The following is a 22229-nucleotide window of genomic DNA, read 5'->3' as shown; positions in this document are numbered from 1 at the left end:
TGTTAAAATAACAACACATTTATTAGATAAATATCTTTCTTAAGGTGGCCATACACATTGGATAGAAGTAGAAAGTTGGACGATTGAACAAACAATCATCAGGTGAACGATCTTTCCGCAGACATGGCCATACATATTTTAGCCAAAATTGACCATAACAGTCGTTCATAGTGGCCATACATGTTCAGTGAAACTGTGTGAGGGCCAAAAGATCTTTCTGGGAACATTCTTTCAAAGAAAGATCATTTGTCTGTTATCAGACATATAGCCAAAATAGCATGTTACCGTGTTAGCCAAAAAAATCTATGTGATGTTAAAGAGGACCTTCCACTAGCCCTGATGTTATGATATTAGTACCTGGTAGTACGGGCATGATGCGTAGATGTCAGTGCGCTTTTTTTTTCCAGATGTGCCCCTGCTGTGCCCCTCGTTCATTTTTGCTGCCCTTTATGATAATTAATAGCATCGGTACAGGGAGGAGGAAACAGCCGTGTTTCTCAAGGGGCATCACAACCAGGGAGAAAAAAAAAGCTCACCTTCAGGAAGAAGGAGACGCTCCTTGAGAATCACGACCGTCTCCTCCTCCCTGTACCGATGCTATTAATTATCATAAAGGGCAGCAAAAATGAACGGGGGCACAGCAGGGGAATGGAGCAGCGCATCTGAAAAAAAAAAAATAAAGCGCACTGACATCGTGCCCTACACTGCCAGGTACTAAAATTGTAATGTCAGGACCAATGAAAGGTCATCTTTGAATAGTTTTGTGCTATAAAAGACACACAATAGTATTATAGCAGTGATCCCTTTATTGGCTAGCCCTCAGAGCACAGGGGTTCCTTCATTAGGCAGCATACCAAAATACTGCCTTACTGACGAAGGAGCCTCTATGCTCTGAAAGCTTGCAAGCAAATTTATTTGGTTACGGTCGCCAATAAAGGAATGCCATAATACTTTTGCCTTTTTTTTATTTATTTTTTTACACAAAAGTATTTAACATCACATAGATCTGTTATCAGATGACATTTTTAAATACAGGGGCTTCTTTTCAGAAGATGCTGGTCTGTCATCAGTCAGCTAAAAAGTTCATTGTTAATTTTTAATGTTTTGGTTAAAATCATCCATTTGATCAACTTTAGACTAATGTGTATGGCCAATTGTAGTCTACGTAAAAGTCTACTAGGGTGGATTCTACTTCTGGAACACACATCTTTGACTGACCTAGACTACCAGGGACATTATAATTATCAATGTATGAACTGCGTGGCAGTATTATTTAAGAACCGTGTGGGCATTGAATGGAAGTATTATTTGAAAGTGCATGGCAGTTTTTGGCAGTATACTACTATTTGTTGCCTACTATTAAATTTTCTATAAAATTGCCCTGATCATGGCACTGACATCTGAATGACAATACCAAGTCTGGACTTGGAATAGCAAACAACAAATTAAAAGAAAGTCCTAAGAAGGCTGAAAGGACCATTGCTCCCATCTGCCTACTGGAAAGAATCCAGCTGCTTTGCACGCTGCCTGACTCTTTGTGTTGTCAGCTGCTATATGACAGTAGAGAGGGACTCCACTTGAAATCATTGTAGTGCCCAGCCTTGCAATTAGATTATAGAATACACCTTGGCTTCTGTAGATGGCCTCAGTATACCCCATGCGAGTTTCGCCAGACTGATCACTTAATACCCAGGCAATAGGCTTCTCTCCGGCCTCTTTCCTAGCACACATGGTAGGCAACATTTGGATACATCGTTTGATGTAATTCTTGCTGTGTTCATTACCGCCAAACCCCCATTCTGCATTGACAAGGTAGGCTTCATCCGGGTTTAGTGCAGAGAAGTGCATGTGAATAGCCCTGTGAAATGGAGATAATAAGTTAGTTTGTGACAAAGGGACCAGAATAGATGAGAAAAAGTGCTTAAAGACACATTCTTATTCAAGCTAAAGAATTTGGCACCACGTGTTCTCAATAGTGCCCACATTTTACGAACTCTGTGCAACATTTGTTCCTAATCCCATTTTGGTAGATACATAACATAATGTCTGTTCAAATAATTCACTATCTGAGATCATCAATGTAGCTGTCTCTTCTACTAGGGTACAGGCCATCACAATGTCCCCCCACAGTAGTGCTCACATGGTGCTACTGCTCATTATTGTCACGGCCTATGGTGTACGCTGTGACACTATTGCCAAACCACACATTACCACCGGCAACAGCATGCGTGGCAACCATGTCATGGCAATCACCAAGAAGGCCAAGACACTGCCACCGCATGCTCTCACAGCAACACGTTGCCGCGGGCAACCGCAAGTGTGGCAACAGTGTCACAGCGTACACCATAGGCAGTGACAATTATGCAGAAGGATGTGGCTATTAGACTGTCATCAATTAATGGCAGCCCAGTGGGCTCATTCCTGCAGGAGCAGAAAAGCATCCTCAGGTGGTTGCTTACATTAGTAACTTCTTCTGTGTCAGTTTCTTTGAGCAGCATGGGCATGGAGAGCAAGAGTATTAATGATATGAATGGAACTTATAAGGCCCTGTGGCTAGTACAGATGGTAGTACTGGGCATGCACCGATAGAGGTAATGACTATCAATCATGGAGACTGTGGGTAAAAGTCTCGATAGCATTATGGCTTCTACTTATGGGTACAATGTGGAATTGTTCTTTGGGGGATCATATAGCTGGGGATTATGGACCACTATGAGGAAGGTTCTCAGGGAGTAGTAAGGAAGTAATTGTATGGGTACATGTAAGGATTGGCTGACCATACCTATCAAACCCAATATAATTTTTCGGTAGCCCCTGTACATTAGATCGACTATTGATCTCTGTTTCAATAGTTTTTCTTTTCAAACGGTTAAAGAAAGTACATTACAGTTTGTTTTGTTACAGTGTCAAGCAGAATACCATTATAATCAGGTAATCAAAGGGGAATATAAATTCCAATATAATACAATTATTCAGATAACATTATTTTATGTAAAGCATCATCCTATTCTTTATTGTGCTTCAATGGAGCAACCTTCTAGTTGGTGCTTGGAGCCAAAAAGTATTGTGTACTGTATGTAAAGTGTAGAAGAAAAAATAAACTGGTAGATGATAGTAGAGATAAAATAAACAAAAAGATAGGTAACTAGAGAGAACTTAGAAAACCAATTTAGGTCCCTTATGCAAAGGAAAAAATGTACATCACAACCTAATCTGTCTAAGGGTCCATTCACACGTCCGTTGTTTCTTTCCTGATCTGTTCCGTTTTTTGCGGAACAGATCTGGACCAGATCTGGACCCATTCATTTTCAATGGGTCCTGAAAAAAAAATCTGACATTAAGCTGTCCGATTTTTTTCAGGACCCATTGAAAATGAATGGGTACAGATCTGGTCCAGATCTGTTCCGCAAAAAACGGAACAGATCAGGAAAGAAACAACGGACGTGTGAATGGACCCTAATAATGAGAAGTACCTCGATGAAGATCATGGTGTCTAATTTTTTGTGTATTTATTAAGTATAGTGTTGCTTCTGGCAATCATTTTTTCAAAGCTACAATTGACATTTACCTTCCTTATTATTTGAGACATGTGAGGAGTTGATGAGGATTTCCAATTTTGCGCTATACATTGGAGAGAGGCTGTTAAAATATCTGATCTGCCACAAACCATTGTCTGAAAGAGTCTGATTGACCTATAGATTCTTCCATAGATTCATCTTGTTTTAAAGAATATAAAACTAAGAACAGTTTTAGGCGTGATCAGAATAAAAGATAGCTGTAAATTGAAGAAGATCTGTGAGTACCTCCTACTGCTCTGGTTATCCACTTCATTTACACTTCTTATGCCATGGCTCATGTATAAAACATTACTAGTCGTCTTCATATAGCTTCCATGCCTGGAACTTATTTTTTGAAGCACATCCCCTAGTTCTGGTTGACATCCTGTATGCAAAGCATATACAGTACATATCTTAAGAAGTAATACAGTAAACACAAAGCTGACAGAATTCTACATTTTTATAAGGACACTATGGGGGGAATTGTGTCTAGAGAAGCTCCTCCAGTTTTCCTACTCCACCCTCTTCCTGGAGTGAGATTGCGACTTAAAAAAAATAAATGTCAATGATAAATCTGGAGGGAAACTCATTAACATATCCCTATAATTAATCAACTCTCCTTGCTCCTCCAAACAATTTTTTTGTATATGAGGCTCCTTTTAAGCTGTGGGTGGCATCACTGGGATTGCTCGCAGTGGCACCCTGCTGAAGAGAAGCCACATCTATTGAAGATGAGCCGGTAGGAGCAAGAAGAGGTAAATAACATCAGCCGTTATCTATTGGACTACTTATGTAGATAGCAGCTGATTTTAAAAAGAAGTGCCAGTGTACCATAGTTTGGTGGGGGAATGGCAACGTAGAACAGTGTTTTGTGTTTGCAGGAAAGTGTCCGGGACAAATGTATCCTGGGATTGTCCTTAAAAATAGGTAGAATTCCAGAAACTTCTGGACTTTTGGTAATTGTGGCAAAATATGTGCCATATTTTAAAGGAGGTTGAACTATACAAAATGTAGAAATTAACGTGAAAAATGTGAAAACTGTTTTCTTAACATCTTACTTCGCTCTATATGGAGATGTTCTTGCCCTACATACAGATGAGATCGCTGAAGCCAGGGATTGGCTGAAATGGTCACATGGGTAGACCAAATCAGCTGCAGCTACAGAAAAGTGAGCAGAGACCAGTGAGGACCACCAGAGAAGTTGAATAATTTATTTTTATTAACCGCATTCCCTGCCTTTAGAAAGAAAAAAAAAAAGATATCTCCTGAACAATCCCTTTAACGCTTCAGACTGCACAAATGAGAGATGATTTCTGTAAAGTGCACTGTTGTCATGAAAATCACCATCCACATCACCATTCTCACATTCATGCAAAACAGCCATTAGTCAAGCTCTGTAAGATGTAGATATTGATGTAGATTGTGATTTGAATCTACATAGCATTGCCATGGATCAGAAGGGGACATTGGAACCTCTCTGTAGTGTAGCCTAGTGCTCACCAAACTCATGAGGTAGCTGTCTGCAATTGCCCACTTGGAATAATTATTGGGAAAAAAAGTTTTCCTAACCCCTCAATAATAAAAATAAGATATTCAAAAGCATATTTTTAAATTGTGTCTTTTATACATTTAATCTGATCCGTGATCAGATTTTCAGATTCAGTATCAACATGGGGTTCCTTAAACCCACAAGAGGAAATTAATGTAGGGGTCCACTGTCTATTTGTGTCAAAGCCTGGACAGGTCAGTCTAGCCCTATGATCTTTTGCTTACATCCTGTTATACCAGTGGGTATGCAACTGCAGTACGCCAGTCCTGCAGGGTGAGCGAATGTGAGGTCACGGGGGTCAGTTAACAGACCGAGGGTTGCTCTTTGTACACAGTTTGTAGTATACCCTGGGCAAGCGTACAGCAGTGATGGAGAGGCTGGCACGTAGATCCTCTGGGGCACTCTCTGGCTATAGGGACCAGGCCAGGTGATAGGTGAGGTGCCCTGGGTGTTGAAAGTTTAGCGTGCCTGTGGCAAGATCCCTTACAGTTCGTGACGCCAGTGCCGGTAACGGTGGCACACCGATTTGCTAGGAGGAATAATGGAGGTACACAAGATTGTAGTGAACTAGAATTCCTCTTTACTGAACAGTTCAACTATATACAAGTTTCAACAGGCAGGCTTTACATAAACGGCAGGTATAATCCTGGCAAGATAACCCAGAGGGAATAAACTCACAGATCAGGCTGTACTTTCTGCAGAATCCTGTCTGACTTTCTCCAAGGCCCGGATGCCTAATAGCTGGCTTTATCCTTGGGTAGGGAAACCTTCCTCTGGTATAAATCCTCTTGCTGTACAATAAACTTCTGCCCTTCAGCTTTCTACTTGGCTGGATACGATGAGCACTGCTCTGTACTTTGCTTGATGCAGGATAACTTCAGGAGGAAACTTCTTCTCCTGGACTAACTTCTGAGCTTCACTTGCTAAGGACTTCAGGCAGGCTAGACTGAGCTACTTAGCCTCCTGGACTGGACTGAACTAACTCTTTCCTGTCTGGGCCTAACTATATATACTAGGGCAGTGATGGCGAACCTATGACACAGGTGCCACTCAGATCCCTCTGTGGGCACCCACACCCTGGAAAAAGTTTAAGGTGTACCAATATGTCTTAGACTTTTCCTGCCATTCATCAGCGCAGGGCGCACTATGAACAGCACAGGCAGCGCATTGAATGTAGGCAGGCTATTATAACTAAATGATAAAGTACATATATAATGTATTGGTATTCGGGTTGGCACTTTACGAACAATAAGTGGGTTTTGGGTTACAGTTTGGGCACTTGGTCTCTAAAAGGTTCACCATCACTGTACTAGGGGGTTCCCTAGCTCCCTCTACAGCTTGGGAGGAGAAACTACACCCCTAACAGGCCTGGTACACAGGAAATAACATGAAAATATGCATTACAATGCAATACAAAACACAATAGCAAATTCCCACAGGAGGTGGGGGCAACATGTCCCTTAGTAGTGCCCACCCTTACGTAGTGAGACACTACACAACCACTGTGCCAAGCAACGGATTTGACTTTGAGCCAAACCTAAGGGCATTATCCTGGTGGTGCCCTGGAATTCATCCTTTAACTCCTAAGGAAAATAAAGGTGAAATCCAGCTTCCCATAAAAAACAATGTCTTTATTTCTTCAGCGGTAAAAGCATATTCATTACACCAAAGGTCTACGCGTTTCGGACAGTAAAATCTTAGTCCTTAATCATGACATAAAAGTTTTATGCCATGATTAAGGACTAAGATTTTACTGTCCGAAACGCGTAGATCTTTGGTGTAATGAATATGCTTTTACCGCTGAAGAAATAAAGACAGTTTTTTATGGGAAGCTGGATTTCACCTTTAGTTTCCTACCTTTCTATATGATCCTTTAACTTCTATACAGGGATCTGGACTTTGCTGCAGGAATCCTATCAGGTTACTACCTCTTGGAGTAGTCTCTGTGTGGTTGGCTGCTGACCCACAGGGGTCAAGAGACACCGATACATAGCACTTAAGAAACAGGGAAAACTCATAGTCAGAAACAGATCAAGGTCAGGGGGGCATAGTTTGTGCGAGATCAGGTCAGGCAACAAAGCATCAGAGTCAGGAAAGAGGTCGAGGTCACCAGCAGACAACAAAAACAGTACACCTCAGGGAACTAGCAAATTATGAACCTTATTGTTCAGGCACCTTGCTACTGGGGAAGGTGCCTAAAACATCCACAGGTTGCCTGGGCAGGGGTGGACTGGCCATAGACCCTAAAGGGAAATTTCCTGGTGGGCCAATGCCCAAGGAGCTGCCCAAGTCCTCCTTACAGCTGCCAGTCGGGTACACATTGATCTGATGCTCTCAGCACTAATTAATGCTAGGAGCTTCTGGTATTTATACACCTGGCTGGCAGAAGAAAGTGCTCTTCTGCATTCAACTGTATTACCTTCCTCAAAATGGTAATAGAGTTAAATGCAGTGGCACTGTGAATTTGGTTCTGCTGGGGCAGCATTTTGTGCTGCACAACAGTATTTCTTGCCCTACCTGTCAATTTGTATGTGCATACAACACAGGGACACTTTTAGGCTTTTTGTCACTTTAAGTTCCCAGTCTGCCTATGTGCTTGGGGAGCATGCTCGCGCCATACGGCACCTGTGATGATGACAGTAGGAGTCGGCTCCAGCCCATCATTTAAGGAGAGCACGATATTGTGTACTACACCCACTAGTCTTACCTTGTATCTGTAGTTTCTGCCTCCAGTTTACAGTGACAGGTTCTTCAAGCATTTGGCTAAGTTTCTGTGGATCTTTACTGAAGAGAAAATAAGTGTTGTTGTAAGGGTCCAAGGCATTTGTCATTTCCTAAGAAAGGAAACAGAAAATTGTAATAAGCATTATATTGTTTACAAGAAAACATAAACCGTGTGCCCACTTACCTCCAGTGGGGGGCGACATATGACAGAAGTAAATTCTTGCCACTGGTCCACTATCACTTGAAGTTTGAAGGGGTTATTGCAGACCACATGATGTATTGCACCATGTACCTGCAGATGGCCAAAATAAGTAATTCAGAAGAGTACTTACTAGTCTAAGACAGATTCTTAAGCCATACCATATAATTTTCTACCTTCAGTGATTCTGGAAAACTATAAGTCAGTAGTTTTCTTAGGGTGATTAGCTTTGCAGAGCAGGTCAGGAAAAGCATTCTGCACAAAACACAGGCTTCTCACCAATGAAGATGGTCCCATCAAAAAATTGTAGTCACTCCCTTGTTGAAGGAAAGAGGAAAAAAAATAAAAAGAAGTATGTTATGTTCTAGTTATCAAAAAAAGACTTGCTTTTCTCCTCTGCAGACTGACAGCCCTACTGCCATGAATTGCTGCCCGCAGTGGCAGATTCAGAGATAAAATTTAGAGGGGAGGGGAGTTGAAAACAGACGAAACTGGTAGTACACATGCAGTGGGCCCTTGAGGAGCCGGAGCTTTGGATGGTAGCGGTAGTGGTACTGACTATAGGATGTGTCACAGTTGTTTCCCTCAGGCCGTTGCTCCCTAGGGCTGGTGCAGTGAGAGAAGGGTGCACCCTCTCTTCCCTCGAGGCACTCCCTATAGTTGGGGCTCCTGCCTGATAGTAGTTTGGGGTGCACTTCATCTGGATGGTTGTATGGGTGCCTGACAGGAGAAATAGTAGTGCAATGGCTAGCGTATGCTGTGGTAGAAGTCAGGAAACCAGGCCAGAGAAAAAGGAAAAAATTTCTCTTTTTACTGGACTGCAGAATAGTAGTTGTAGTACAGCCAACAACAATCTGTACACAGTGCAAATCCTTTTCCCAGGTGGTGAGGTATGGAGGCTGGCAAAGTGGCAAGTAATAGCAGTCTTGGTATGCTATCTTGCTAAAGTCTCTCTCTCGCTTGGAATCTCTTGCTGCCAACTGTAATCTAGTAATTGTGGCTGTACTGTGGGATACAGGTCTTTAGAGGCATGTCTGGCCAGGATATGGGTGGCTTAACCGCATACCCTCACACAGTGGCGTAGCTAGAAATGACTGGGCCCCACAGCATATTTTTGAATGGGGCCCCCCCTCCCCCAGTAATTTTTTCGCAACCCCTTCCATTCATGCCGCCCCTATTCCTGTGGCTAGTAAAGATCGCTCTCACAGACCAGGCCCGGCAGCTGTTCCATCCGTTTTCTACACTGTCACTTGATATAATTTCATTGTGTAATACTGTTGAGGGGGCCCAGACAAAATCTTTTAGTCTTCCTCCTCCTGGATGGGCCCATTCGGGGTTCAGGGCCCCAAAGCAGCCGCTTCCCCTATAGTTACGCCCCTGCCCTCACAAAAACAAAGCCTGTAATCGCAGGTTACCTTGATGACTCCTATGCTTGGCCATGCAGATTCCAAGTTCTTGTCTTTCCTTCTTTCTGTGTTGCTGTAGCAGAAGCAGTAACTTTCTCAGAGATCAGCTAGTCTCTGCATCCTGAGGACTAAGAAGAAGGAGCACATGGACTTGCTACCTCACTCGCTAGACTAGAACCTCCCTCTAGACAGGAAGTAGGACCAGCCCCCTCCTGCCAAGAGGGAAGGAACCCTGTCTCTGCCAACCACATATGAGGTCACTGGGTACTACATAAACATAGCATAAAAATACACTACAATAGTAATGTACCACACACACTATTATCCACTTAAGTAGAAAAGGACAAAGGAGGCATGCATCAAACCCCATATCAGAACATAAAATTAATTCATACTTTAGACCGGGCTCAAAATAAACTCAGACCCAAGACCAATCCCTAACATTAATCCAGAATCAAGGTGGGAGTCCTAAATAAATGCAGACCCCTGATCAGACCACAAAATTAAATCAGACTCTAGACCAGGTTCCCAAAATTAATTTATACCTCTGACCAAATCCCAACATTAATTCAGATCCCAGACCAGACCCCTAAATAAATGCAGTCCTCCGAAAAAAAATCCCTAAACAAATACAGACCCTAGACCAGAATCCTAAACTAGAGACCCCAGACTAGACCACAAAATGCAGGCACCAGAACAGATTCTAAATAATAATTTCCCTGTCACTATAAAACCCTTAACTGCTGCATTCACACAATTGCTATGGAACCCTGTGATGTCAATACTTCCGAGAAGACACAATCTGCACCTTTGCTGCATGTAGGTACAGATCATATAGCACTATATTTTTGCATAAATTTGACCTAAAACTGCATCAGATTGTCACACAAGTCATAAAAGTAGATACCAAATCAAACAAATGAGTCAAAAGTCTAAGACTTGGGCATTTATTTATTATTACATGTCTGTGAGTGGTAAAGTATGTGAACCTTTGCTTTCAGTATCTGATGTGACCTCTTGTGCAGCAATAACTGCAACTAAATGTAATTATTGATTAGTTCTGCACATTGGCTTAGAGGAATTTTATCCTATTCTTCCAGAATGGCGGTGGGTTCCTTCCATGAACTGCCCGCTTCAGATCCTTCCACAACATTTATATTGGATTATGGTCAGGACTTTGACTTGATCATACTAAAAGATTAACTTTAATAGTTTAGCTCTTCTTCTGAACACCTCAAAATGTGTGTCATTTTTATTATGTTTTACTTAAAAAAAAAACATACTTAAACAAGTTTGCCGCACGTGATAAATATTAATCACCAAAAAAATGAATAAAACTAACTTACATATGTATGAAGATCCAAAAAACTTTATTGCAAGTATATATAAACATATAAACAATACATACATATATAATAAAACAGGCAGCACAAGGCGGGACACACAGATGAGTAGCAAGACCCAAGGAGAGGCCGGGAGATCAGTGCACGAAATAACAGGGAAAAAAGGATGCTAGCTGAAAAAGCATATCACAAAACCTCATAGCAGCAACGCCCCAAACAAAGTGCAAAGGAGGCAATTGTGGAGATGGAGGTTGGAATGAAAAGGACAAAGTATAAACATACCCTGACTGGTGCAATGATCTCTCGGCCAACTCCTGACCCAACGCCGTTTCGCCAGTAGATCTGGCTTCTTCCGGGGATACGGAAACACATAAAAACATCTCCCCTATATAGTGCCCACACAGGTGTGTAGAGGAAAATTAAAATTGCAGGACCTGAATGACATCAGCACCAATGGAATTGAAGCCCCAGTACCTAAGGGCCAATCAATAGAACCAAAAGCACCTAATGGAGGCAGGACTAAGATGACAGAGTGAGCATGTGAGCAAGCACATGACCGCAGTGTCAGAGGTGCATCATACGACACACTCTGACCATCCCAGAAAAACCAATCAGTAGCCCATGTAGTCATACGGAGGAGGAGCCGAGGGCAGTGCAGTAGGTGCGGCCAAACATCTGAATGACAGCAGCATCAACAGAACATGAGGCCTCAAACTCCAAGGGGCGGAGGACTAGTTATGCGGCGATCACATGACAGCACGCGACCGCAATGTCACGAGCGTCGCTGAGGCAACGCCCCCACTGCAGCACCACAAGCAGTGGTGGACGCCCCACCCCAGCAACGCAGGCAAGCCTTAGTGACGGAGCGGTCACGCGATGCGCCACATGACCGCGGCGGCACATTTGAGGCTGCTCCCACGCCCGCGCTCAGAGCGGATCCGTCTAGTGGATGCACAGACGGATCCGCTCCCACAATGCAGACATAGGGATCCGCTCAAAGACAGATCCGTCTGCACCATGGTTCAGAGGAGTTCCAAGTGTGCAAATTAACCAGACGGACCCGTCCAGACCCCACACCGAAAAGCCAGCGGGAGACGGACCCGCTCGAAATCGTGCCACATTGTGTCAACTTCAAACGGATCCGCGCCCACCGACCCACACTGCAGGCCCGGATGGATCCGTCTGGCTCCGCGCAACCAGGCGGACACCCGAACGCTGGAAATTGCGCCCGGGCGTCCGCCTGCCGAGCGGAATGGAGGCCAGGCGGAGCCAAACCGCTGCACTCCGAGCGGATCCGTATCCACCCAGAATAAACCGGGGGTCCACGGATCCGCTCGGGGCCGCCCGCGACAGCCCCAAAAGCAAAACTCACAAGCGGAACCCCGAACGCCAGTGCGAAAGCAGCCCAAATGCGGATACACATACCAGCCCACAGACTCGTCTAAAAATGGGCAGATGGTCAGAATGCATAGAAACTTGTTAAATATAGGTCAGGGTAAAAAGTACCAGGTCAGTGGCTGGGAACTGGACATGACATAAGAGACATAGAATACGACAACACACAGTTAACCCCTCTTAATCCAAATGGACGGCAGATAACTACATTGCGCTGTGGACAGGTGGATTACACCCCACCACACCGCGATGTTATGTTAAGAGACCATGTTCAGACTCATCATCATCGCACCGTGTACATCATCGCGCGTGATAAATATGTTTATATTTTAATACTTTGGACATTTTTGGATGAGGCAATATTAATTATGTCTATTTTTTTATTTTATATGTAAAACTGGGAAAAGGGGGGGGTGAGTTGACTTTTTAATATTTTTTAGTTCTTTATTATTAAAGATTATCTAGCCAGCTTGAGACAGAGCCTAAACCAAACCTGTGCGAAAGCAATTGAGTCATTTTGGAGTGTACTAGCCTTTGAGAGGAGAGGTGCATGCTTCAAGTCTGTGGAGTTAAATCTGCATCTAGCTGCTAGACTCCATAGCATCTTGACTGTTAGAACTGGAAACCTGGCGTGCGTGTGTGACAGACTGCTCATCTGTACGAAGCCTGTAGTACTGTTTACTGTGAGTAAAGTATCAGATACTGGAAGACTGACTCGAACAGGAAACATCTAGGCTTGTCTACCACCTTTGCAGCTGTGAGAATTGTGGAAATTACAACTAGGGATGAGCGAATCGACTTCGGATAAAACATCCAAAGTCGATTTGCATAAAACTTCATTTCAATACTGTATGGAGTGAGCGATTCGTACAGTATTGGAATGTATTGGCTCCGATGAGCTGAAGTTATTAATTTGCAAAGTCTCGCGAGACTTCGCATAATAACTTCAGAAATTGATTTATACTGTAAAAAAACATTTCCTGAACTCGGGTTCGGTTCCAAGTGTTACTGTTACGGACATTCTAATACTGTACGGAGCACTCGCTCCGTACAGTATTGAAACAAAGTTTTATGCGAATCGAGTTCGGATGTTTCATTCGAAGTCGTTTCGCTCATGCCTAATTACAACCTGTGTAAGATGTTTGTCCATGTATTGTCTGAACTGTGACAACTACTAAGAGTGCATGTATTTGTATTTTGCTGCCACTTTAGTAAAAAAACTGCTGTTTATTCCAAATCCAGCCTCATCCTTGCATTTACCAACACTTGCATTGCTATAGTACTACATTGCCACTCACTGCCATTCCTGTCGATCGGCCTTGCACCCCACTACTCACCAACACCAATGTCACTCTGAACCACCACCAGGAAGAAGACTATCACCAGGGTGTGCCCCGAGAGGAAGAAATGGTTCGCCCTTCCATTCTCTGTGTACTGTCCCCACTGCAGACTTATCTCAGATATTGCATTAGGATATCAACTGTATTACACAGCCGGCGCCTGCTGAATATGGAGCAGTCTCATCTCAAACAGTTACTCCTATGTGCACAAAGGGGGTTTGACGGATAAGTGTCCTATGTCGTTTTTATGGGAATGTTAATAAGAGGAGAAGATTCCAACATCAATAGGTCTTGGTTTTATTAACATTCCCATTTACAAGTTTTAACAACATGTACATTGAGGGTGGGAAAGGTGAAATAGAAATATTAATATTTGAAATCTGCTCTCATCAAACTTTGTGTAAGGAAAGGTAAAAATCCCTCAACCGCAGTCAGAGTTGGACACAGGTGTTACCATGTTGAATTCTTGCTGAGCAGTCTGTTTCTTTTATTTTCTCACAAAAGGTGTGAAAGGGGCTGGCCCATAACAAGGATGCAGGAAGTGATGACATACAGGAAGTGATGACATACAGGAAGACAAGACACCATCATTTAGAATAACCTAGCCAACAAACACATGTATCCTATAACCACTGGAGCGAACTTTATCCAGCCTTGCTCAGTGATCAATGGCAGATAAAATTACTATGATCCTCATGCATGTTTATTTACAGGACAACGTCATTATCTCCGGCGGCTGATCAGGCGCACTAGAGACAACAAACGCACGTTCCTTTCATATATTGTTCTCTTAACAAATGCATCCACGCCAAGCCGGCAGGGTCCCTAGCCGGCGCCCATACATCAGCCAACAAAACACTGCTCTGCTGAACACATCAGTCTCCCCTGGCCCACAGCCCAGCGCTTAGCACATGGACCATTCACCGACGGAGACCTCTGCGCCCAGCAGCTGTGACAGGACATACACAGGAAGATATCCACTCCAATGGTTTACCCTGACACTGAGAGACATGATAACAATACACAATATATTAGAAACACATCTTAATGAAATTTCCACAACAAAGGGCAGAGGAAAATCATGTGCTGAATGTACACTACATGACCAGGGATGTTGACAGAATAAGGGAACAAGTGTCACGTGACCACTTTTTGCAGTAATGGATCAGTGGTCATGTGACACTTGCTCCCCTATTCCGGCAACATCCCCGATCATGTGCTGCCCATCCAACATGATTGTTCTCCGCTTGTTCCTTCCCTCAGTGGACATGTTGCCACAACTCACATACAAGGGCAGGATCACTTGTTCTTTCTCAAAGCGCATGGGGCATACTAAATGAACCAATGAGTAGGAGCTACAATTTGTACTGGTGGGTACAAGTTGTACTGGTGGGTACAACGCCAGTGGAGACGCAAATGTGTTGAATTCTGGGAACTGTAGTTCCAGGACTGCAGACATGTCCAGAAACCTAACGTTCAAGGGGCAAACAAGCAGTGCACACCAGGGGATTCATGTACTGAAAAAAATTAAATAAAAAAACTGCAAACTGCAAAAGTACTCATTTATCTCTACTTCACATGCCCATATGGTTAGGCAGTGAATTAAAGTACTTTCAACTCCTGGAAAACCTCTTTACATCATATGAAAGTCCTATGGATCCTGCAAAAAATGAATACAAAATTAAAGAGAGTCTGTCACCTCCATATGGCCATACACAGCGCTTACATTGTCCTGTAGCACACCTATACATGAATGGAATGGTACCTTTGTCTTTTTCTTTAGACTTGCAGAAACTGGAAAAACAAAGTTTAATTCATATGTAAATGAGCACTCGCAAGTGCCCAGGGCGGCGTTCACTGTGTTGGAGCCCAGGCTGCTCTGCCTTTTTTCATTGTTTCCTCGCCCCAGCCTCTGCCCACCCTCCTATTCCCTTGCGTCATCCTTCGGTCCGAGATCCCGCTCCTGTGCACTGCCTCGACAGGCTGGAGCATGCACACTGCGATGCCCATTGTGGGCACGGCATCCCCTTAACTACTGCGCATGCGCCGGCAAATGCCACATTGCCGCTGGTTTCGTGCCATTCGCCAGCGCATGCGCAGTATTTAAAGCTATGCCGTGCCAGCAATGGGCATCGCAGTGTGCATGCCCCGGCCCGGCGAGGCAGTGCACAGGCGCGGGATCTCGGCCAGCCCGAAGGATGACGCAAGGGATATGAATCAAAGTTAGTTTTTCCAGCTTCTGCAAGTGTAAAGAAAAAGACAAAGGTACCATTCCATTCATGTATAGGTGTGCTACAGGACAATGTAAGCGCTGTGGTGGTGACAGACTCCCTTTAAAGATAAATTAAAAAACAAAAATCACCTTCAGGTTGCAGCTTTCCAAAAGGTAAAAGTTTATCATCAAAACACCCTCTCTCATGAGAGAGAGCAGCATTGTAATATAAAAGTATGTTAACGTCCCGCTCCTCTTTAGCACACAGTGGCTACAGTGGACATGCAGTATACACAGAAGTCTATCCAGCTACTGCCTACCTTTCCTTGAATTGCCTTCTTGCCAAGTGCAATACAATCTTCAAAACTAGAGCCAAGAAGCTGCAGAGCCGAAGTGATGGAATTTCTGGCTCAAAGTGGAAGTGGGATGTACTGCAGGGTAAGTTTAGGCCACCCTGAGCATTAATGCTTAACCCCTTAGTGACCAGCCTGTTTTGGGCCTTGCTGACCAAGCGATTTTTTTTATTTCAATTTTTCTTTGTCCAACTTAACCTTTAATTTTATTTTTTGGTCTATGTAGTCGTATGGAGTTTTGTTTCTTGTGGGACAAGCTGTAGTTTTTAATAGTAGCAACTTACTGATTAACTTTTTTTAACTCTTGAATGGAGTTAGATAAAAAAAAGGCAATACTTTCACTGAGTTTTTATGTTATACAGTTTGAGGCATAGATAACATGATACTACAATTACAGAGATACCAAATAAATATTGTTTTGTTTTTACTACGTTTTCACAATAAAAACCCTGTTTATAAAGAAGAAAATGTTTTTGCATTGCTGCATCCCAAGACCAATAACTTTTTTATTTTTATTTTTACAGAGTTGGGTAAGGGCTTGATTTTTGCAGGTTTCCTTGTAGTTTTCATTAAACTACATTGCAAATAAGCAAAAGGCAGCATATGTGAGAGCCAAGCCCCTACTCTGCATAAAAAGGCGATGGGCTCATTCACACAAACGTGTGCTGCCCGTTGCCGTATTGCGGATCCGCAATACACGGGCACCGTTCCTGGTGCATTCCGCATCACGGATGTGGACCCATTCACTGCAATAGAGTAGAGGTTGAGAAAGAGACGTGGCACTCACCGGACTTCTTGATGCTGGTGGCTGTTTATTTACAGGTGAAGCATCATGCGCAGGCAGGGGGGGCGAAAGGCCACAGTGTGCGTCGGCGGCCGTTTCGCGCTGGAATAGCGCTTCTTCTGGCCGGATAGAAGAAGCGCTATTCCAGCGCGAAACGGCCGTCGCCGCCGACGCACACTGTGGCCTTCCCGCCCCCCCCTGCCTGCGCATGATGCTTCACCTGTAAATAAACAGCCACCAGCATCAAGAAGTCCGGTGAGTGCCGCGTCTCTTTCTCAACCTCTACTCATATACCGCTTTGTTACGCTGAGCACCACTTCCTGCTGGGTCCCCCGTCGCGGCTGCCTCCCCTGGGTTTGACACGGATGCATGAAGACACAGGTGTGTGTAGGTAGTGCCGCTGAACTTTCCTTTCCCTGCTCCCCTGTTATATTCACTTCAATAGGTCTGCAAATCCAGAGATGTGGAACAGTGCGGAATTGAAGCACGGAACGGAACACTACGGAAGAACTATGGAGTGCTTCCTGGGGTTCCGTTCCATGCCGCCGCACCGCAAAAAGATAGAACTTGCTCTATCTTTTTGCGGAACGGTAGGATCGCGGACCTGTTCAAGTGATTGGGTCCGCGATCCCCATCCGGCTGGGCCACGGTCAGTGCCTGTGCATTGCGGACTGCAATTTGCGATCTACAGCATGGGCACGGGCTTCACACGGTCATGTGAAGTCCTAAAGCCCCTTAGAGACTGCTTTAAAAAAGGTGCATTGGTGATCACTAAGAGGTTAAACCGTGCACATACTTTCCCTCGCCTGGCCCCTAGTCACAATATGCAAGAATCAATCATTTACTTCATGTGCTCACATAGAAAGGGCCAGGATTTTATTTTAACTATCCCTCTGCAGTTACAATATTAAATAGTCTTGGTCTGGAGGAACTGGCATGTTGGTATATTAAATTATCACCACCTGAGAATGGTTTAAAAGGGTTGTCTCACTTCAGGAAATGGCATTTATCATGTAGAGAAAGTTAATCCAAGGCATTTACTGTGATTGTCCATATTGCCTCCTTTGCTGGCTTTACTCATTTTTCCATCACATTATATACTGCTCGTATCCAGGGGTTACGTCCACCATGTAATCCAGCATCAGTAGACGCATTTGCACACTATAGGTGGTGGCCAGGACCATGGGAGCACGCATAGGCACACATGCGCAGCAGTGCCTGTCTAGGGTTGCCACTAGGGATGAGCGAATCGACTTCGGATGAAACATCCGAAGTCGATTTGCATAAAACTTCGTTCTAATACTGTACGGAGAAGGAGCAGGAGTATTAGAATGTATTGGCTCAGATGAGCCGAAGTTATTGCTTCGCGAAGTCTCGTGAGACTTCGCACAATAACTTCATAAAATAATTTGTACTGTAAAAAAACATTTCCCAAACTCGGGTTCGGCTCCAAGCTACCACTCGCGAGACTTCGCGAAGCAATAACTTTGGCTCATCGGAGCCAATACATTCTAATACTGTACAGGGGCCCCTGCTCCGTAAAGTATTAAGACGACGTTTAATGCGAATTGACTTTGGATGTTTCATCCAAAGTCGACTTGCTCATCCCTAGTTGCCACCTTTCCCAACAAAAAATACCAGCCACGTCAAGCCACACCACAAAGGGGTGAGGTTGTGGGGGCGTGGCTTAGCACAGGGTGTTAGGTCGCTATGTCATAATGTGGCTCCCATTATTAATAGTACCCCAATTAGTGCCCCGCAGTAATATTAATGCCTCCATTAGTGCCCTCAAGAATTGATAATGCCCCCATTAGTGCCCCTGGTAATAGTAATGCCTCCTTTAGTATCCCCCAGAATTAATAATGCCCCTATTAATGCTGCTCAGTAATATTAATGTTCCAATTAGTGCCCCCCAGAATTAATAATGCCCCAGTTAGTGCCCCCAGTAATAGTAATGCCTCCATTAGTGCCCCCCAGAATTAATAATGCCCCCATTAGTGCCCCTCAGTAATATTAATGCTCCAATTAGTGCCCCCCAGAATTTGTAATGCCCCAATTAGTGCCCCCAGTAATAGTAATGCTTCCATTAGTGCCCTTCAGAATTAATAATGGCCCCATTAGTGCCCCCAGTAATAGTAATGCCTCCATTAGTGCCCCCCAGAATTAATAATGCCCCCAGTAATTGCAATGCCCCATTAGTGCCCCCTAGAATGAATAATGCCCTCATTAGTGCCCCCCAGTAATAGTAGTGCCCCCATTAGCGCCCCCCATAATTACTAATGCCCCCATTAGTGCCCTTCAAAATTAATAATGCCCACTTTTCTGCTTGTGCAAAAAAAAAAAAAAAAGAACTTACATCATCCATTCGCTCCTGCCGCTGTGAACACTCGAAGCTCAGGACAGGACCTGCGCTCCAGCGTGATGATGTCTCGCAGGTTCTGTCCTGAGCTTCCAGTGAGCAGCGAGTGTTCACAGCGACGCCATCAATTGGAGGAGGGGAATTCATTTTTTCTTCTTCTTTGTAACACAAGTGGGGAGAAGCGGGAGTTAAAGACTGTACTAATGAGCTCTCCACAATGGAAGCGCTTATTAGCAACAGTCAGGGGCGGATTGGCCATAGGCCCTACAGGGAAATTTTCTGGTGGGCCGATGCCCAGGGAGCCACTCAAGCCCTCTTGATGGCTGCAGGACAGGTACATAATGATCTGATGCCCTCCTGAACTCATCTGTATTACTGTCATGATGGTGATACAGTTGAGTACTGTGATGAGGGTGGCAGTATTTTGTGCTATCCTGTGGTATTTGGTTCTGCTGGGGCGGTATTCTGTGATGCACAACAGTATTTCAGGCCCCGCCTACTTTGGTTGTCCCCACATGCCTGTCTTCTATAAGTTTGAATCCACCTACAACATGGGGACACTTTTAGGTTTTTTTCAGTGCCACTTTAAGTTCCCAATCCTCCCATGGTAACAGTCCTTTTAGGAAAACAGCGGTAATTATTATTGCCTGTAGAAAAAAAATACCTGCAGGAGCACTAAATTACCAGCTTGGCCCCTGGAAACGAGCAGTGTACAATATGATGAAAAAATGAATCCAGCCAGCAAAGGAAGCAATATGGACAATAACAATACATTAGTAAGTGCCTTATGTTAACTGTGTCTACATGATAAGGCCTCATGCACACGACCGTATTTTGTTTCCGTGTCCGATCCGTTTTTTTGCGGATAGGATGCGGACCCATTCATTTCAATGGGTCCGCAAAAAACGCAGACAGCACACTGTGTGCTGTCCACATCAGTATGTCCGTTCCGTTGCTCCGGAAAAATAGTGCATGTCCTACTTTTTTCTAGTTTGCGGACAAGGATAGGCATTATTACAATGGATCCGCAAAAAAAGCGGATCCGCCAAAAAAAAAAACGGATGCCATATGGAACGTCATCCATTTTTTTTGCGGATCTGCAATTTGCGGACCGCAAAACACATACGGTCTTGTGCATGTAGCCTTGTGCATGTCATTTGCTTAAGGGCTCATGCACACAAACTTATTTTCTTTCTGCTTCCATTCCGTTTTTTTGCGGATTGTATGCGGAACAATACACTTCAATGGGTCCGCAAAGCAACTGAAGGTACTCCGTGTGCATTCCATTTACGTATTTCCATATTTCCGTTTCGCAATAAATTAGTGCATGTCCTATTATTGTCCACAAATCCGAGGCCCCATTCAAGTCAATCGGTCCACAAAAAATACGGAACGCACACGGAACACATCCGTATGTCATCCATATTTTATCCGTATTTTGTGGATCCATACTGTAGAAATGCTATGCCCAGCCCATATTGCTCATGTGTTTGGTGAGTAAAAGTTATTGTTTCCGTTTACGATTCGCAAAAGACGGATCGCATACGGATATGTTTTGTGGAATAACGGAACGGAAGAGGACTTAAAGAGGGAAAAAAAACTCCGATACGGAACAACGGATCAGTGAAAAACGGACCACAAAATAACAACGGTCGTGTGCATGAGCCCTAAGTGAGACCACTTTAATGCTGCAGGCAAATTCTTTTTCTCACTTTTTTTTATTTTATTTATGTTATAAAAAGACTATGGGGGAGATTTATCAAAATTGGTGTAAAAGAAAACTGGCTAGTTGCCCATAGCAATCATAACCTTTCATTTTTTAAAGGAGCTCTGAAAAATGAAAAGTGGAATCTGATTGGTTGCTATAGTAGACAACCAAGCCAGTTTTCCTTTACACCAGTTTTGATAAATCTCTCTCTCATATGTATATATATATATGTATATATATGTATATATATATACACTCACCTAAAGAATTATTAGGAACACCTGTTCTATTTCTCATTAATGCAATTATCTAGTCAACCAATCACATGGCAGTTGCTTCAATGCATTTAGGGGTGTGGTCCTGGTCAAGACAATCTCCTGAACTCCAAACTGAATGTCAGAATGGGAAAGAAAGGTGATTTAAGCAATTTTGAGCGTGGCATGGTTGTTGGTGCCAGACGGGCCGATCTGAGTATTTCACAATCTGCTCAGTTACTGGGATTTTCACGCACAACCATTTCTAGGGTTTATGAAGAATGGTGTGAAAAGGGAAAAACATCCAGTATGCGGCAGTCCTGTGGGCAAAAATGCCTTGTGGATCCTAGAGGTCAGAGGAGAATGGGCCGACTGATTCAAGCTGATAGAAGAGCAACGTTGACTGAAATAACCACTCGTTACAACCGAGGTATGCAGCAAAGCATTTGTGAAGCCACAACACGCACAACCTTGAGGCGGATGGGCTACAACAGCAGAAGACCCCACCGGGTACCACTCATCTCCACTACAAATAGGAAAAAGATTCTACAATTTGCACGAGCTCACCAAAATTGGACTGTTGAAGACTGGAAAAATGTTGCCTGGTCTGATGAGTCTCGATTTCTGTTGAGACATTCAAATGGTAGAGTCCGAATTTGGCGTAAACAGAATGAGAACATGTATCCATCCTCTGATGGCTACTTCCAGCAGGATAATGCACCATGTCACAAAGCTCGAATCATTTCAAATTGGTTTCTTGAACATGACAATGAGTTCACTGTACTAAAATGGCCCCCACAGTCACCAGATCTCAACCCAATAGAGCATCTTTGGGATGTGGTGGAACGGGAGCTTCGTGCCCTGGATGTGCATCCCTCAAATCTCCATCAACTGCAAGATGCTATCCTATCAATATGGGCCAACATTTCTAAAGAATGCTATCAGCACCTTGTTGAATCAATGCCACGTAGAATTAAGGCAGTTCTGAAGGCAAAAGGGGGTCCAACACCGTATTAGTATGGTGTTCCTAATAATTCTTTAGGTGA

General features: G+C 43.8%; 1 protein-coding gene across 1 annotated transcript; it reads right to left on the bottom strand.

Annotated features, from left to right (window-relative positions):
- Positions 1–4: 4 nt before the first annotated feature.
- Positions 5–16129, bottom strand: LOC121003478 (glycine N-acyltransferase-like). Its single transcript, XM_040435358.1, has 5 exons — positions 16046–16129; positions 8015–8122; positions 7814–7940; positions 3804–3942; positions 5–1858 (listed from the first exon to the last, which is right to left on the bottom strand). The coding sequence occupies exons 3-5, from the start codon at positions 7935–7937 to the stop codon at positions 1459–1461; spliced, it is 663 nt and encodes a 220-aa protein (XP_040291292.1). The 5' UTR covers positions 7938–7940; positions 8015–8122; positions 16046–16129; the 3' UTR covers positions 5–1458.
- Positions 16130–22229: the final 6100 nt, after the last annotated feature.

Source organism: Bufo bufo, chromosome 6, assembly GCF_905171765.1.
Source record: "Bufo bufo chromosome 6, aBufBuf1.1, whole genome shotgun sequence".
NCBI lineage: Eukaryota > Metazoa > Chordata > Amphibia > Anura > Bufonidae > Bufo > Bufo bufo.
The sequence above is the reverse complement of the archived record's forward strand: the minus strand, read 5'-3'. Positions and strand labels throughout refer to the sequence as shown.

Coding starts and splice junctions, on each gene's coding strand:
- LOC121003478 (XM_040435358.1), bottom strand. CDS start 7,937: ATGACAAATGCCTTGGACCCTTACAACAACACTTATTTTCTCTTCAGT. Junction 3,943..7,813: donor GCAGAAACTACAGATACAAG/GTAAGACTAGTG, acceptor CTTTGCATACAG/GATGTCAACCAGAACTAGGG. Junction 1,859..3,803: donor GATAACCAGAGCAGTAGGAG/GTACTCACAGAT, acceptor TCCATTTCACAG/GGCTATTCACATGCACTTCT.